Genomic DNA, 19,298 nt, shown 5'->3' with positions numbered 1-19,298 from the left:
TTTTTGCCATTTTTTCCACAGCGCAAGCTAATGGCTACAAAAAACCCGGTGTTCTATTGAGCGGAAGTATACACCCCATGTCCCCCCCCCCCCTTCCCCTTTCGCATAGATTTTGTGGATGTCATAGGAGAGAAATCAACAACATATCAAAATCAAAACCGAACACTAAACAAATTTATTTACTTATTTATTTAATTAATTGTTTGATTTTTTTTCCCCCCTTTGTGATGGTCACAGAGGTGATCTGATCCATTTAAATAGCTGCCGGAACACCGAATGAAATGAAAATAACTGCCGGATCCGACGATGGAGGTTACGGATCTTGTTCCGTCATGTTCCGGCTCAAATTAAGCCCTGGTTCTCCGGTATGTATTTAGTCTCAAACACTTTGACTGCAGTGTCCAGTCAGCAGTTATGTAATGTATGGTTAAGCTCATGTAGGGGGTCATATTTGAGCTTGACCACATGTCAGTAGTGGCAGAGTAAAACGAGACATTTTTTATCTCAGCCAGAATGTCATCTTTGACTTTGTTGTACAAAGCTGGGATGGCAGTTTGTGAAACGTATATATATATATATATATATATATATATATATATATATATATATATATATATATATATATATTTGGTAATTCATACTGTATCAAATTTCTGCAGCATTTCTCTAAATGTTGCCTTTTCTACTGTATTAAATGGCAGCATCTCTTTGGCTATATATCGAGTTACGCTTTCTGTTAGCGTACACCATATAGCGCTGTCCTGTTTATATTTATTTTGTCAGGCAAAAGCATCACTAATGTGCAGCTGTTGGGAAGGTGAGGGCTGTGCTTCTGCAACTGTTGCAGCTTTTAACCCCAGCTTAGAAAACTGGATGGGGTGACTGTGTTTGAGATGCGCATGCAGGTTTGTGGCGTTAGCCTGCTTTGCTGAGACCGTTTTAAAACAAATTTTACAAACCGGCTTATTCAAATTAGTTGGTTCACCTCTGTCGTTAGGCACAAATCCGAAATATTCCAACACCGGAGCCGTGCAATTTGGCTTCTGAACCAATTCCATTTAGTTCCGAACTTGTTGGCTGGAATATTTGTAAAACAAAAAAACTTGAACAAACGCATTCACTGTCTGTACAGCGGAGCAACTTCTGGTCTTTCCCCCTTCAGTGGATACCCTGGCTGGACAACTGTTGCATGCTGGGAGGCCCCGCCTCTGACAGAGAGCCATGCGAGACGACAGAAGACAGCGAGGTGTTTTATTCAGTCAATGGGTCAAGCTAATACTCTGGCGACTTCCCTATGTAGATGTACAGCGCGTAAATGCCAAAATCGCAGTAAAATTTTTTTTTTTTTTACCAAGTTCATTTTCATTTACCGTACGATAAGTCAGTATATCGAATATTGCGACAGGCCTAGAGCTGACTGCAACTCTGATCCTCCATTTTGAGCTAATTTATCGCCATGCCATGTAGAGGTGTTGCTGGACGGTGCAGCAACACGACAGAAGGTGGATTTACATTGCATTCATGGCCCAAGAATGCTCAAACTGCAAAGATTTGGACGCGTTTTGTGAGAAAAGTTCACGGGCACATTGGGCGCCGACAAAGTGGTCTCTCCTCTGCTCTGCACATTTTACTGAAGACTCATACGAGACCTCTGATCTGTTGAGGAGCGTTGGCTATAAGCCCGTACTGAAAGAGGGTGCAGTACCAACAAACTTACAGAAAAAGAGAGGCCAAATCTGAGTATATAGGTAATAAAGTATCAGAATTTAATCAACCAAAAAAGCTATGGAATGTACTCAAAAGTCTAGGAACATTATCGAAAACATCAAACAATACATGTAATGTTGGTTTAGATATTGATGGTGACATATGCTTTGACAAATCAAAGGTGTCAAATTGTTTTAATAATTTCTTTACTACTGTCGCCTCAAAACTGGTAGATTGTTTGCCAGAATGTAGTGCAAAATATGGTAAACCACATGTAAATTCTTATTATAATTCACTAGGTGTGCCTGAAAACGGTTTCTCTCTCCAATGTGTCACTGAAGAAACGGTCCTCAATCTGTTGTCAAAACTTGAAGTCGGTAAGGCAACTGGTCTCGACCAGTTGTCTCCTAGGTTTCTCAAAGATGGTGCTACGGTCATTGCTGCCCCCCTGACTCATATTCTAAATGTGTCTTTATCAACAGGAGATATACCAGCAGACCTTAAATCTGCCAGGGTTACTCCTCTTTATAAGAAAGGTAACAAGCTCGAAGCTAGTAACTACAGACCTGTTTCAATCCTGAGCACAGTATCTAAATTATTAGAGAGGGTTGTCTACGATCAGCTAGACGCGTACCTCCGAGCCAATAAGCTCCTTTATCAATTTCAGTCTGGCTTCAGATCTACCTATTCCACTAATACTTGTCTTGTTCACCTGACTGACTATATTAAACAGGAGCAAGACAAAGGCCATTACATAGGCATGGTCCTTATTGATCTTCAGAAGGCATTTGACACGGTAGATCACAGAATAATGATAGATAAGTTAGAAGCCATTGGATTACAGCGTCTAGCCCTTAACTGGTTCCAGTCGTATCTTCATGATCGCAAACAGATGGTGGAAGTGGGTGGAACACTGTCTTCATTTGCAGACATTACTTGTGGTGTTCCCCAAGGGTCCATACTAGGCCCTCTTTTGTTTTTGATATATGTTAATGACATTCCATCATCAGTCACCTGCAAATTGCTTCTGTACGCAGATGACTCTGCCCTGATTGTCTCGGGCAAATCATGTATTGACATTCAAGAATCCCTGTCTACAGAGCTGGAATCAGTTAGAGAATGGCTGGTAGACAATAAGCTGTCCCTACATTTGGGAAAAACTGAGTCAATACTTTTTGGCTCAAAACAGAAGTTGCACCAGTGCAACTCAATAGAGGTGCAATGTGCTGGAAAAACATTGACATGCTCTTCCCATGTCAAGTACTTAGGAGTTGACCTGGACCAATCCTTATCTGGAGACAGGACTGTAAAGAACATTATTGGCCGGTCAAATGCTAAGCTCAAGTTTCTGTATAGGCAAGCCAAAAATATTAACCATGAAACTAAAAAGCTCTTAGTGTCTGCTCTCATCCAGAGCCATTTTGATTATGCCAGCGCATCTTGGTACACTGGCCTCACTCAGAAGCACAAGTACAGGCTGCAGTGTACCCAGAACAAAATCATTTGGTATCTTTTGAATGCACCAGCCAGAACCCATATTGGGGCACAGGAATTTGAACAGGTCCGTATGCTGCCAGTTGAGCTAAGAGTCCATCAACTAAAGTTAAATATGGTCCATAGCATCATCCATCATCAGGCACCAGACCATCTCAATGATAATTTTATCAATATTAACCAGGTTCACAATACCAGATCCAGTAACAATGCTCTGCACGTTCCACATGTAAAATAATTTGGAAAAACATCATTTTATTACTCAGCAATCAAAATTTGGAATCAACTCCCCAACAATATTAAAAGTATTCAGAACAAGTCCAGTTTTAAACTGTCAGTGAAGAATCACCTTTTTAATGGTCTTAGACAGCAAGAAAATAACACCTTTTTATTTTACTAATTTTATTATTATTATTTTATAATTGTGGTTGTTATTATTTTCATCATTTACATAGTACAGTGAGTCAATATTAAGTCAAATCATAACGTTGCCATTGCTGTTTTACGTGTTTTAATGGGACCACAATGGAAATAAGTGCTTGCGCTTTCTTGTGTAATCCTGATTTTAATGTATTTTGTACTTCATTTTACATTATGATCGAATAAAATCAAATCAAAGGAAAAGAAAAATATTGTATTTATTTAAAAAAAAAAAAAAAGCAAGTTCAGTTACACCAGTTATTCCAGAGTATGAGCTGAGGGTTGTTGGTAAAACCCGGGACAGAACATGACATATTATCGCTTGGGCAGTGACTTCCCTGCAGTTGTTGCTAAAACCAGTGACGTTCCGTCCCGGGTTTTAGTAATTGCCTGAGCCGAGCAGTAATGGCGGAGTACTCCATATGGAGGAGGAGTGGAGCAGCCGTCTGATTTGGCCGCTGGATATTACTGCCATCTCACCCTTACATGGAAGAAGCGAATGAACGGAGAACTGAACAAACAACTGAAAGTCAGATTGTTTTGAAACAATCGGCCACAAGATCAGCCTTCAAGAAGCGAGAACACACACGGGTAAGATGCAACCCTCATTTGGATACAAAACAACAAAAACAACACGTTGTTTACCTGCATTTAGATTAATACATGCAACTTGTATTGTGTATTTAAGTTACCAGTATAAGATTATTTAATTTGCTTCAGAATGTGATCGTCTCAGTTCATCTGATTATTTAATTAGCCTTTTACATTTTATCAGTGAAAATGCATGCATGTACATGTATGTTGCCTAAGTTATAACACCCATCCTGTTTTAATGAGAGTCAACCCACAATCAGTGAAGTCAAATCAGTCTTAGTTGAGCAAGTCGGTAACGGGATTTCTTACTTTCACCATAAATTTTTATTTATGTGACTTTGGTCTATAGCTGTCAAAGGCCTCGGCCTTAAAACCGGTTACCGCTGTGACGTCACACACTCAGGCCTGGCTGGCTCAGCGGGGCAGCTCGAATGCCAACTTTGCGGTCGATTTTAACTCTCAAAAATATATATATTTTTTAATTCCCATTTATGCAGCATACAAGAGTCAAGGGTGGAGAGACTATCCACTCAGAAATTTATTTAAAAATAAAGGGTTCTGCGTATCTGCTTTAATATGAAATATTCACAGAAATGTTGTCCATGCCTTGGATCAGTTTCCTGTCTTCTGCAGATAAGGAGAGATACCAACAGAGCAACTTTGGATCAGCCAACTCCAGAAAGTGGCTCACTTTCACGAGATCAAACACAGACCTAGAAGAAGTGCATTTGGTGCCAGATTAACTGTAATGCCTAGCTACGACTGTAATCCATGTGAATTGCAGATGCACTAGTGAGGTGTAGTGTGCACTTTAATCTTAAAAGAGAGGAAAAGAGTAAAAACCTACTTGCTCAACAGGAATTTTCTTCCATCCTCAACAGACAGGTGATGCCCCCGATACCCTTGGAATACATGCAAAACATTATAAATGTTTCGTTTGTTTTGTTATTATTGCGACAGTGTGAATTAATGGGTGACCAAACAAATAATCGATTAGGTGGTAATTCTTCATGTACACATGACATCACGGTTATTTTCCAAACTGGAAGTCCGCCATGTTGGATGATGACAACAACCAAGATGACGGCACATCACGTGTGAGCTGCTGCAATGCTTCATGACTTTCATTTCACTGCCTTTGAAGACAGACAATGCCTACTTTGTGTGCAGCATATAATTGTGGTAATAATGCTACTCGTGACAAAGAGAAACAGTTCTTCACAATTCCCAAAATAATTAAAAATTGGGATAAAACAGCTGAACTGTCCAGAGAATACCGTGTGCTGTGGTTCAAAGACAAATCGTAAGTACCTGAGGAAAAAGCTAATTACACCTGTGTGTGTGTGGTGACCACTTTATATTTGGTAAGAGTTCATTGCTAATTAAAGCCATGTTTTCTGCTCATTAAATTGAATTTTTGAGCAGTGTTTCTCAAGATCTTTGAGACTGGTTTACAGGAACATGAACAAGCACCCGGTTATCTTTTAATTGTTTGGTGAGAAGACAACCAACCCAGCCAGACACAAAGAAATTGTAGGCATCTTGGCTCTTCTAAGCCTTCATTTGTGCGTCGGTTGTCCACGAGGTTCGTAGAACGAGATGGTTCACAACATCATGGTATTCAATCGCTGGTAATGAGGCTAAATCTTTGGTATAATCAGACAGCTTTAACATATTCTTCATTTGCACATGACGTCATAGCTAATTACGCATGAGGCTTTGAGCCGGAAGTAGGCCATGTTGGAGGATATACAGTACACAAACTCACACGGCGCACATTTACTATAGAAGATATGCTCGAGAGGTTGTTACGCTCAAGAATTCCTTTTGTTTCTTCACTATGCCGACTCTTTGTGCTGTAACTGGATGCAGGCACAACTCTATTCGAGACAAGGCAACTTATAAGTTCTTTAGAATTCCAGCAATTAGAAATAATCAAGGAGGCAAAAAAAAAACCCAAGAGAGTTGTCCACGGAGCATAGACATCAGTGGCCGTCCAACATAAACCGGGCTGATCTAAGCAATGAGAAAGCAAAAACCACACGAGTCTGCAGTGAACATTTTATCAGTGGTACTGTAAGTGCTACAAACTGGTTATTAATGAAAGATCACAATATACAGTATAAGAAATATTGGATCGTTTAATAGCCTGGTTGTGCAGAAACTCGCCGCTGTTAAATGTGACAAAGCCACGATCATTGAGTGTGTAAGCCGACAATCAAAGACTTCTACGGTTATTTCATTTTAAAACATTAAATTCCGTTTCAGAGAATGGCCAATTCCGTTTCACAGGGATGTGATTTGGGGCTGGTGAAATTATCTGAAAATTTTAGGCGGGGGTCTGGGGGCCGCAGGCCCCCAGCTGGTCCAGGGCAGCGCCCTGGTGGGGGGACAAGGGGGGAAGCCCCCCGAAGCTCCTGGGTTTTGGGGTTTTCTGACTTAAAAATTGTACTAAAATGGCAAGCAAAACACACAAGAAAAAAACTTGTCATGATTAACAAATTCAAGCCAATTTAACGGTCAACATGCAACTCTGACACACACGCTCACACACCTCACTCACACACACACTCACACACAAGAACCAGCATGAGCAGGGCCCGCTAGCCCCGCGCCTTGGGACGCAATTCACCCCGAGGCGAGCCGCGGCGCTCCGCTTAGGTTTCGTTTCTATCCCGGGCTCCAGCCCGACTTTGGACGCTCGTAGCTCGGGCAGGGGAGGTCCCAGCATCCCCAAACTTGACAGCCAGAGACCTCTGCCCTCTCCCCAAAGAACGAAATCGCTGAACAAATGTCTCACAGTCTTATGTCCAACGTCTGTAGCAACCTCTTTCTCCAACCATTCCCAGCGGGACTTGTTTTTCACTATTCTGTCCATTTCTTTAACTCGATTTGCATCTTTACGCTCGATCACGGAGGCTGCCATCTTTCAACTCTGTTTGAAGCGAGCTTACGTACAGCTAACAAGCACGTTCATTGGTTGTTACAGAGCGATGGGCCAATCACGTACCTCGTTTCATCTCAATGACGTAATTGCGTAAATGACGTAATTACGTCAATGAGATGAAACGAGGTACGTGATTGGCCCATCGCTCTGTAACAACCAATGAACGCGCTCGCTTCAAACAAAGAGTTGAAAGATGGCAGCCTCCATGATCGAGGCATAAAGATGCAAATCCGAGGCTGCCATCTTTCAAACAAAGTCGGAACGAATAGGATACGAATGTGGATTTGAGGGAAAAAATCGGAAACATTTTTTTTCCAAGTTTTGAGGTGAAAAAAAGCGGAATTCCGCGAATTCACGGAAAAATCACATCCCTGGTTTCAATTCCGTTTCAGACAATTTGTTTCAGTTATATGCTCAAATGACAACTTAATTGACATTTTTAGATTTTCAACATATAAAATACATAATTCAGAATCAGAATTCTTAAGTACATGTAATAAACGCATGAAATTTTATGTTTCAGGTAACTGGTGTTGGGAGGCATCTGCATGTTTGTTGTCCTTGTGCATCTATCCCTGTAATCCTGCTTTACTGGCCTGCTGTAGTACAACTTCATATAAACCTTTAAACTTTCTGTACACAGTCTAATATCTTAATGCACCTTAGAATCAACACTACATTTCACTTCACTGAAAATGTGTTTCTTTCATTTATTTAAGACTGTAGTTAATTAGTGCTGTTAACTTGATTGTTGACTGGCTCCTGCTATTTTCTTTAAAACTTTATATTGTATATTAATACTTTTATGGTTATCCTTACTCTTTATACATGTACATTTAAATAAAACAATCATTTTATCCATGTTTTTCAAACTTTTATTCGTTGTTATGCTCACAATGTTTTCAGTGCAACGACAGGTCTAACAAAGTGTGTGACAGTGTCCATTTAATCTCATCTCATCTCATCATCTCTAGCCGCTTTATCCTGTTCTACAGGGTCGCAGGCAAGCTGGAGCCTATCCCAGCTGACTACGGGCGAAAGGCGGGGTACACCCTGGACAAGTCGCCAGGTCATCACAGGGCTGACATATAGACAGACAACCATTCACACCTACGGTCAATTTAGAGTCACCAGTTAGCCTAACCTGCATGTCTTTGGACTGTGGGGGAAACCGGAGCACCCGGAGGAAACCCACACGGACACGGGGAGAACATGCAAACTCTGCACAGAAAGGCCCTCACCGGCCACAGGGCTCGAACCCGGAGTGTCCATTTAATATATACTTTAAATTATTCAAATGATTTAACAGTTAACTCTTACTAGTTTAATTTACATTTTGCCTGTAAATTATTCATTTAATAATGCACAAGTCTTCAAACTCCTTATATATACACTAAATCATTCTTCGGAACATAACTTCTTATTTAAAGAACATAAACCATTAAATCATGAAAATAAAATCAGTTGCTATTATATAATGTTAAACTGAAAAGCCTTGGTGCAAACTACTAATGGAAATCTCATCTCATTCTCATCTCATTATCTCTAGCCGCTTTATCCTGTTCTACAGGGTCGCAGGCAAGCTGGAGCCTATCCCAGCTGACTACAGGCGAAAGGCGGGGTACACCCTGGACAAGTCGCCAGGTCATCACAGGGCTGACACATAGACACAGACAACCATTCACACTCACATTCACACCTACAGTCAATTTAGAGTCACCGGTTAACCTAACCTGCATGTCTTTGGACTGTGGGGGAAACCGGAGCACCCGGAGGAAACCCACACGGACACAGGGAGAACATGCAAACTCCGCACAGAAAGGCCCTCGCCGGCCACAGGGCTCGAACCCGGAGTGTCCATTTAATATATACTTTAAATTATTCAAATGATTTAACAGTTAACTCTTACTAGTTTAATTTACATTTTGCCTGTAAATTATTCATTTAATAATGCACAAGTCTTCAAACTCCTTATATATACACTAAATCATTCTTCGGAACATAACTTCTTATTTAAAGAACATAAACCATTAAATCATGAAAATAAAATCAGTTGCTATTATATAATGTTAAACTGAAAAGCCTTGGTGCAAACTACTAATGGAAATCTGACTGTTCAAAATCTGCCTTCAAGATCACCATTATAATACGGCATTAGGAGTTCCTTTGTGCTTGAAAATATTCCGTGCCCACGCGTTAATAACGCGTGGGGACGAGATCCTATTCCGTGGCCACGACTTGTTTAATGCTGGGGAACGAGATGATTATTAGGTGGCCACGAATTAATAACGCGTGGCCACGAGAAGTGTTAGTCATTTCATCACTGAGACTGTTGACTTTCTGGCATCAGTAGCTTCAGCTGCAAATATGGACAAGTTTGATCTGATTTCGTTTTATTTTAATCTAGGAATTAATTATAATGATATCCTTAAATCACTTGCAGTTAGACATGGAGTAATTCTGAGCAAGAGACACTTAATTCGGCTGCTCAAAAAGCACGGGCTCAAACGTAGACAACATGCTGACCTCGGGGAAGTTATAGATTTCATCATACAGGATAAATCCTGTATTTATTGCACAATTGACGGCTGCTCAAAAACTGGACATCATCCCATCAGGCTGGAACTTGAATCATCTCGTGGCCACGCGTTATTAATTCGTGGCCACCCAATAATCATCTCGTTCCCACGCATTAAGCAAGTCATGGCCACGGAATAGGATCTCGTTCCCACGCATTATTAACTCGTGGCCACGGAATATTTTTTTTTCACCCATGTCACCAGAGGGGCTCCGTAGATTCCGTTTCTGAGCACCAATTCTGTTTCTGACCCCAATTCCCGCCCGTTTTCCACAATCGCAGAAAATCGGAGGCCCTAGACAGAGCGCAGAAAGAAATGCAAAACTATTGAAAAATCTTCCCAAACAATCACAGTCTCAATCGAACAAGATTCACGTCAATCCACTACCTCAAATACTGCAGCCTCCTCACCTAGTGAGTGCTCTTTTATAACTAGATGTGTTATATTGCTGGGTTTCAGTCACGTGACTTTTCTTAGCGGTTTTACTGGAAATGAAATAGCTGGTGGTCTAAATTGCTGCCATAGTGCAAACAACTAGTGATAACAGACTATTCTCGTAATCTAGAAGCCACTGCTCACTTTAGATATATTCAGAAGATTGCTATGTGCAATGGAATCGACCCCTACAGTCTAGGAGAGAAGGATTTGTCATACGATCTCGAAAACTACCCTTCAGTCGAGTTCCCCAACATCTCGAACTATCCTTCTATACCGCAAAACAGATGAAAGAGTGGAAAAGTATGGAGGCTTACAACTTTTTTTGTACGTGGCTGGGTAAAGGACCACGGTATCAAGTCACTGTCAAATGAATCCTGTATTGTTTTTGTCTGTGTAAGTATGTAGTTTAAGCTTTTCATTCACGTCTTTACAACGAAGCGCTGCAAGTTGAAGTGTAAACAACCAACAGTTCGCTTGATTCTCACTTGTGCACTTGTCTCTTATCTCTCAGGTAAATCATTCACAAAGATCATCAGAAACCCCTTTAAAGACCTGGATCTTAGTTAAACAAGACGGAGAAGTGATCACGGCGCATTGTAACTGTATGGCTGGGGAAGAATTTTGTTGTGACCTTCATGTACATGGACTTTGTGAGGAGTAAATAAATAAAGAAACAGCTGGGGACTTCAGCGCATCGTGATGAAAAAAAAAGTACAGTAAAATAATGACACATAGCAAGAAAAGTACTTGGAAAACACTAAGGACATACGGTGCCTTGAAAAAGTATTCATACCCCTTGAACTTTTTCACCTTACAACCACAAACTTAAAAGTTTTTTATTGAGATTTTGGCCGAATCCCATTTCACCCCTTGGACCAACCCCTTAGCCCTTCCCCTCCATTTTGCGCGTTCACGTGAAGGGGTAGGGGTATCCCAATCCCAGTTAACGCGGAGGGGTAGGGGAAGGGCTTCTGTACCCCTCCAAACGGAGATTTTCCTGGAGCTGACTCCGAACGAAGGGGTTTGAGTGATTTCCCACAATGCCATGCGGATTTCAGCGAGATTTCATGCGGATTTCAGAAAGATGGCAGTTCCCGCGGCGAAAGATTGTCATAAATGTATTTTCTCCATTATTTACGTGTTTTAAGTTGTTATCCAGAGGAAACACGCCGCTTGATTCGCTTTCGAGCTGAGAATGAGCAGCGATTTCTGAAATCCAAGCTGCTGCTAAAAAGCTTTGGGAGTGAGTATTGTTTTCGGTTGCTTTACTGCATACGTTTTGTTCTGTTATTCTCGCTTTTATTGTTTACATGAGTGTTCTGACACCTCATTCTGTCGGATGTGGTGCACGAAGCGCCAAAGATATCCCATTCAGTGGTGTTAGTTAACAAATCACACCCTGCCAGCAGAGATTTCTGTTCTGGCTCTGACTGTAGCGGCTGGTCGCAGCCAATGACGCATTTGGTCGCGTTTTGCTAACGTAAACGCTGACGGAGGTACGCGATGACGTATGCGATCGTTGAAGGGCTATCCCAATACGTAAGGGTTGAATTTCAAGCCCTATCCCTTGTAGCTCAGTTTCAAGGGGAAGGGCCAAGGGGAAGGCGGAGGGGTAGAAATTAGAATTGGGATTGGGCCTTTATGTGATAGACCAACACAGAGTAGCACATAATTGTGAAGTGAAATGAAAATGATAAATGGTCTTCAAAATTTTAAACAAATAAAAATCTGAAAAATGTGGTGTGCATTAGTATTCAGCCCCCCTGCGTCAATACTTTGTAGAGCCACCTTTTGCTGCAATTACAGCTGCAAGTCTTTTGTGGTATGTCTCTACCAGCTTTGCACATCTAGACACTGAAATTTTTGCCCATTCTTCTTTGCAAAATAGCTCAAGCTCAGCCAGATTGGATGGAGAACGTCTGTGAACAGCAATTTTCAAGTCTTGCCACAGATGCTCAATGGAATTTAGGTCTGGACTTTGACTGGGCCATTCTAACACATGAATATTCTTTGATCTAAACCATTCCATTGTAGCTCTGGCTGTATGTTTAGGGTCACTGTCTTGCTGGAAGGTGAATCTCCTTCCCAGTCTCAAGTCTTTTGCAGGTTTTCTTCCAGGATTGCCCTGTATTTAGCTCCATCCATCTTCCCATCAACTCTGACCAGCTTCCCTGTCCCTGCTGAGGAAAAGCATCCCCATAGCATGATGCTGCCACCACCATGTTTCACAGTGGGGATGGTGTGTGCAGGGTGATGAACACTGTTAGTTTTCCACCACACATAGCGCTTTGCATTTAAGCCAAAAAGTTCAATTTTGGTCTCATCTGACCAAAGCACCTTCTTCCACATGTTTGTTGTGTCCCCTACATGGCTTCTGGGAAACTGCAAACGGGACTTCTTATGCCGGTCTTTCAACAATGGCTTTCTTCTTGCCACTCTTCCAAAAAGGCCAGATTTGTGGAGTGTACGACTTATAGTTGTCCTGTGCACAGATTCTCCCACCTGAGCTGTGGATCTCTGCAGCTCCTCCAGAGTGATCATGGGACTCTTGGCTGCTTCTCTGACCAGTGCTCTCCTTGCTCGCTCTGTCAGTTTAAGTGGACGGCCATGTCCTGGTAGGTTTGCAGTTGTGCCATACTTTTTCCATTTTTGAATGATGGATTGAACAGTGCTTCTTGAGATGTTCAGAGCTTGGGATATTTTTTTTATAACCTAACCCTGCTTTAAACTTCTCCAGAACTTTATCCCTGACCTGTCTGGTGAGTTCTTTGGTCTTCATGATGCTGTTTGTTCTTCAGTGTTCTCTAACAAACCACTGAGGCCTTCACAGAACAAGTGTATTTATGCTGAGAGTAAATTACACACAGTAGGACTCTATTAACCAATTAGATGACTTCTGAAGGCAATTGATTGCACTGGATTGTATTTAGAGGTATCAGAGTACAGGGGGCTGAATACTAATGCATACCACATTTTTCAGATTTTTATTTGTTTAAAATTTTGAAGACCATTTATCATTTTCGTTTCACTTCACAATTATGTGCTACTCTGTGTTGGTCTATCACATAAAATCTCAATAAAAAACTTTTAAGTTTGTGGTTGTAAGGTGGAAAAATGTGAAAAAGTTCAAGGGGTATGGATACTTTTTCAAGGCACTGTAGCTGAGAGGGATATACAGTGCCTTGCAAAAGTATTCATCCCCCTTAGTGTTTGTCCTGTTTTGTCACATTACAAGCTGGAATTAAAATGGATTTTTGGAGGGCTAGCACCATTTGATTTACACAACATGCCTACAGCTTTGAAGGTGCACTTTTTTTAATTGAGACAATAATTAAGATGAAAAAACAGAAATCTGGAGTGTGCATAAGTATTCACTCCCCTCAAAGTCAATACTTTGTAGAGCCACCTTTTGCTGCAATTACAGCTGCAAGTCTCTTGGGGTATATCTCTATTAGCTTGGCACATCTAGCCACTGGGATTTTTGCCCATTCCTCAAGGCAAAACTGCTCCAACTCCTTCAAGTTAGATGGGTTGCTTTGGTGTACAGCGATCTTCAAGTTATGCCATAGATTCTCAATTGGATTGCGGTCTGGGCTTTGTTGAGGTCATTCCAAGACATTTAAAAGGTTTCCCTTTACCCACTCCAGTGTAGCTTTAGCAGTATGTTTAGGGTCATTGTCCTGTTGGAACATGAACCTTCGTCCCAGTCTGAAACCTCTGGCTGACTCAAACAGGTTTTCCTCCAGAATTGCCCTGTATGTAGTGCCATCTAGCTTTCCTTCAGTCCTGACCAGCTTTCCTGTCCCTGCAGATGAAAAACATTCCCACAGCATGATGCTGCCACCACCATGCTTCATTGTAGGGATGGTGTTCTCAGGGTGTTGGGTTTGCGCCACACATGGCATTTCCCCTGATAGCCAAAAAGACCAATTTTAGTCTCATTTGACCAGAGAATAATCTTCTGTGTGTTTGGGGAGTCTGCCACATGCTGTTGGGCAAACTCCAAAAATGTTTTCTTCAGCCGTTTTCTGGTCACTCTTCCATAAAGCCCCACTCTGTGGGGTGTATGGCTTAAAGTGGTCCTATGGACAGATACTTCCATCTCCGCTGTGGATCTTTGCAGATCCTTCAGTGTCATCTTTGTTGTCTTTGTTGCATCTCTGATTAATCCCCTCCTTGCCCGGTCTGTGAGTTTTGGTGGGTGGCCTTCTCTTGTCAGGTTTGTAGTGGTGCCATGTTCTTTCCATTTTACTATAATGGATTTAATAGTGCTCCCTGGGATATTCAAAGTTTGGGATTTTTTTTTATAACCCAACCCTGATCTATACTCATCTCATATCATCTCTAGCTGCTTTATCCTGTTCTACAGGGTCACAGGCAAGCTGGAGCCTATCCCAGCTGACTACGGGCAAAAGGCGGGGTACACCCTGGACAAGTTGCTAGGTCATCACAGGGCTGACCCATAAACACAGACAACCATTCACACTTACATTCACACCTACAGTCAATTTAGAGTCACCAGTTAACCTAACCTGCATGTCTTTGGACTGTGGGGGAAACCGGAGCACCCGGAGGAAACCCACGCGGACACAGGGAGAACATGCAAACTCTGCACAGAAAGGCCCTCGCCGGCCACGGGGCTCGAACCAGGACCTTCTTGCTGTGAGGCGACAGCGCTAACCATTACACCACCGTGCCGCCCTGATCTATACTGCTTCACAATTTTGTCTCTGACCTGTTTGGAGTGTTCCTTGGTTTTCATGTTGCTTATTTAGTAGTGTTGCAGAGCCAGGGTCCTTCCAGAACAGGCTGATTTATACAGACATCATGTGACAGATCATGTGACACTTTGATTGCAGACAGATGGATCTTAATCAACTAATTATGTGACTTATGAAGTGAATTGGTTGGACCAGCTCTTATTTAGGGGTTTCATACAAAAGGGGGTGAATACCTATGCACACTCCAGATTTCTGTTTTTTTCATCTTAATTACTGTTTGTCACAAAAGCAAACAACAATGTGCACCTTTACAGTGGTAGGCATGTTATGTAAATCAAATGGTGCTAACCCCCCAAAAATCCATTTTAATTTCAGCTCGTAACGCGACAAAACAGGACAAACACCAAGGGGGATGAATACTTTTGCAAGGCACTGTACAAAGTGATCCCTACAAACTCGAGCATGCTTTGACTCAGCTCCCTTCGATTTCAGTGAGAGGTTCAAAAGCCACCTTTCTTGACCTTTTTTGTGAAATCCTGTGTTCGTTCACCTTATTTTATTAGTTCATGGGGAACCCTGAAGAAACTTATCAGTTTCATAGTTTGATTGATTCAAACAACCTAAAACAACGCAAGTGTACGGCATTTTTCACAAAGCAATGCACATTCTTCATACAAACACTTTGTTAACTGAGCTTTGGCAGACCACCAGCTAAAGTTTTGAATGACTAACGAGGCGGATGTGACGTCATGTGAAACCCAGCAATAATGTGTTAAATACCGATGTTTTGAAGCAGTCAAAATGATTGTTTTTAACCCCTTGGCTGCCACCCATAATTAATTGTAATGTGCCAGGCATATAGGACAAAAATAGGTCAAAATTGGGATATTTTGATAATCTTTCTCTAACTTGTTCAGAACTTTTTATTTTTAATATTTGTACAGAAAAAAAAAAACCCACAAAAAACACTGTTGTAGAGTAAAAACAACTTCAAAAACATCCAAAAAAAAAAAAAACCAAGACAACAGGTCTTGTCAATGAGAGCCTGTCCATAAACATGAATTACTAGTACTTGAAAACACAATGTACACCAAGTAACTGGGTACCATTTTTATGATGGTCTTTGGTATGACCTGACCGTGAATAGAACTCGCGATCTCCCAATTAGAGAGACAGACCACTAGGCCAACTCATGGTAATGTGCAACTGTGAAGTAAAAGTAATGTGCCATGTAAGGTACATAAAAGGTGGTGTTTTTGACGAGTAGCATGTGTCATAAGGCACAGTGGTAAAAGATTTCATGACGTACGTGACTCATCCAAGGGCACTGAAGGAGTTAAAATAGATTTGAGAAATTACAAGCTTCTAAATGTAACTCCTCTTTACTTTCCAGTCTGTACTCTTACCACCGTGTATATTATATATTTTGTATGTCCTCCAACATGGCGACAGTCAATAACACAAGCAGTTTTGGTCACGTGGTTGCAAACAAAGAATACGGGTCAGAGCCACAAATTTCAACTTTCCCCTCTGAATCTCGACTGGGCAGAGGACCCCAGATGATGATGATGATAATAATAATAATAATAATAATAATAATAATAAACAACAACAACAACAATATTAAAAAAAAAAGGTCAGAGATGCATCAGTTATTGTTCGCACGAGATGGCATTTTGGATTTGTATATCATCCAATATAGCGGCGGATGCAGACGTCACACTATTCCGTCACGTGGTTGCCCATGAAGAATAGGTCTGTGAGTAAATAAGAGACTTAGAGAGAGTGACTGCATGAATTAATGGGATCGAGTGATGGAGGTTTGGCACTTAACATGCTTTCTAACCAGGTTTTATTTACTGCTAGGCCACTGTGCTGTTACTTTACTATACTCTATACTGTTTGGCTCTAAAAGTAACTTGAAGAAAAATTCGAATTTGGACATTGTGTGCAAAGGTACTGAAATCAAATATTACTCGAAAGTTTAATATTTAGGTGCAGAGTTGGAGCAATTCTTAGATGGAGAGGCAATGGCTGAAAAGGTACTGAGCAAGGTATATGCCAGATTAAAATTTCTGTATCAAAATTTTTAGATTTAAGAACCAAGAAACTGTTAGCATCAGCACTAGTACAATGTCATTATGATTATGCCTGCTCTTTTCAGTACTCATGTTTGACTAAGAAAACAAAACTGCAGATGATTTCTCAGAATAAATTGGTTCATCTCATCTCATTATCTCTAGCCGCTTTATCCTTCTACAGGGTCGCAGGCAAGCTGGAGCCTATCCCAGCTGACTACGGGCGAAAGGCGGGGTACACCCTGGACAAGTCGCCAGGTCATCACAGGGCTGACACATAGACAACCATTCACACTCACATTCACACCTACGGTCAATTTAGAGTCACCAGTTAACCTAACCTGCATGTCTTTGGACTGTGGGGGAAACCGGAGCACCCGGAGGAAACCCACGCGGACACGGGGAGAACATGCAAACTCCGCACAGAAAGGCCCTCGCCGGCCCCGGGGCTCGAACCCAGGACCTTCTTGCTGTGAGGCAACAGCGCTAACCACTACACCACCGTGCCGCTAAATTGGTTCATTTTACTCTAAATTTACAGACAAGAACATCATTATTTACTGCACACTTCAAAACCTTAGGGTGGCTCCGTATCCTAAAGGAGTAGAGCAATTAAAACTAAATCATATGTACTGAGTGCTTGATGTACCTTTCTATCTCAAGAAGACATTCTCAGAATACTCATTCTAGTCAAGATTCGCTTGTCGTTCATCATTTTGGTGCTTTGGGTAAGTTTTCATTTTGTATCACTGGCGCTCAGTTATGGAATAGTCTTCCTTCTACTTTAGTCAATATTTGTTAAATTTTAAGAAATATTTTAAGTCTTATATGTATAATGTTATGACTTTTTGAGAATAGTGATTTTATTTTTTTTAATTAATTTTCATATATTTTATTAGTATTGTGTTTATATCGCTCATGTCACATCTTGTATTTTGGGGACCACAGTGGAAATAAGCTTTTAACTTTATGTTATCCCTGGCAATATCTACAGTATTTTATGTATTTCTTTATACTCGTGTTTATTTTGGATTATTTTGTTACGTTTATCATTTTTATGTACTATATTATTGCCAAATAAATCTGATCAAAACATCCTCCAACATGGCGACGGTCAATGACGCAAGCAGTTTGGGTCACGTGGTCACAGAGCCACAAATTTCAACTTTTCCCTCTGAATCTCGACTGGGCAGAGGACTCCACATAATAATAATAAATTCGAGAAAGTCGGAGATGCATCAGTTATTGTTCGCACGAGATGGCATTTTGGATTTGTATATCATCCAATATAGCGGCGGGTGCATACGTCACACTATTTTGTCACGTGGTTGCCCATGAAGAATAGGTGTGTGTGCAAATAAGAGCGTGACTGCATGAATTAATGGGATCGAGTGATGGAGGTTTGGCACTTAACATGCTTTCTAACCAGGTTTTATTTACTGCTAGGCCACTGTGCTGTTACTCTGCAGGAAAACTTACCGACCGTGTCGTTAATAGTAAAACACAAGTGCTGGTCAAACGGTATAACGGGCCACATCACTGCTGCAGGCGGCTCTGCGGATCTGCGCGCGTTTGCCTCTAAATAAATCGGTACCACCATGGAAGGAGCGTACCACATGTTCTTAAAACTGTTCACCTTTCAATCACCAAATGGAAATATCTGCGGTTGTTAATTAAGCCTCGGAGTTTAAGAAACAGTGCGAGTTTCACCTCCATGCGGTAATAAAGAGCGCGCGAGAGTGTTTTCACCTTGATCACGCCCAGCTCTGCACGTGCACGCGGCCTGATCACATCATTGACCAATCAGAATCAGCCAGCAATCAGGACGAGAGCGGCTACAGGCTCGGGCTTAAAAAATGGCTGTGTGGAGTTTTTTATATACCTGTTTAACTATTAAACCGTTTACAGTTTCTAGGAACTGAATGAGCATCTATTTGAACACCTTCTCTCTTCTTGTCGAGGGTACCGGAAGGGTTGGTCGCCCTCAAAGACATTTTAAAACGTGGACAAGTATACTCCACAAGTGGAAGGACATGGCAGCTGATGGGTCAAAATGGCGGCGCTTCACTTATGATCTATTTAAGTCTATAGTCTTACATACAAGCAGGGCTTAATTTGAGGGGGAGCAAGCTGGAGCGCGCTCCGCAACCTCGGGCGTTGGCTCCGGCAGCTATTTACACTGGATCCGGTACCTCTCTTGACTATGTAACAAAATATTTAAAAAAAAAAAAAATCCCAAAATAATTAAATAAATAAATGCAAGTTTATTTAGTGTTAATGTCTGATTTTGATATCTGTCTTGTTGGTGATTTCTCTCATG

The 19,298-nt window shown here is 41.3% G+C and overlaps 1 protein-coding gene across 1 annotated transcript in view; it reads right to left on the bottom strand.

Moving 5' to 3' along the window:
- Positions 1-18,596, bottom strand: part of rbm44 (RNA binding motif protein 44) — a 35,829-nt gene extending 17,233 nt beyond the window's left edge. Inside the window, exons 1-3 of the mRNA XM_060928781.1 lie at positions 18,458-18,596; positions 5,063-5,117; positions 4,822-4,928 (exon numbers count right to left, since the gene is read on the bottom strand). Of these exons, the coding sequence (XP_060784764.1) occupies positions 4,822-4,928; positions 5,063-5,117; positions 18,458-18,596 (301 nt within the window). The remainder of the gene's footprint in view (positions 1-4,821; positions 4,929-5,062; positions 5,118-18,457) is intronic.
- Positions 18,597-19,298: the final 702 nt, after the last annotated feature.

This window comes from Neoarius graeffei, chromosome 9, assembly GCF_027579695.1.
Source record: "Neoarius graeffei isolate fNeoGra1 chromosome 9, fNeoGra1.pri, whole genome shotgun sequence".
In the NCBI taxonomy this organism is placed as follows: Eukaryota; Metazoa; Chordata; class Actinopteri; order Siluriformes; family Ariidae; genus Neoarius; species Neoarius graeffei.
This window is presented reverse-complemented; position numbering and strand designations above follow the sequence as displayed.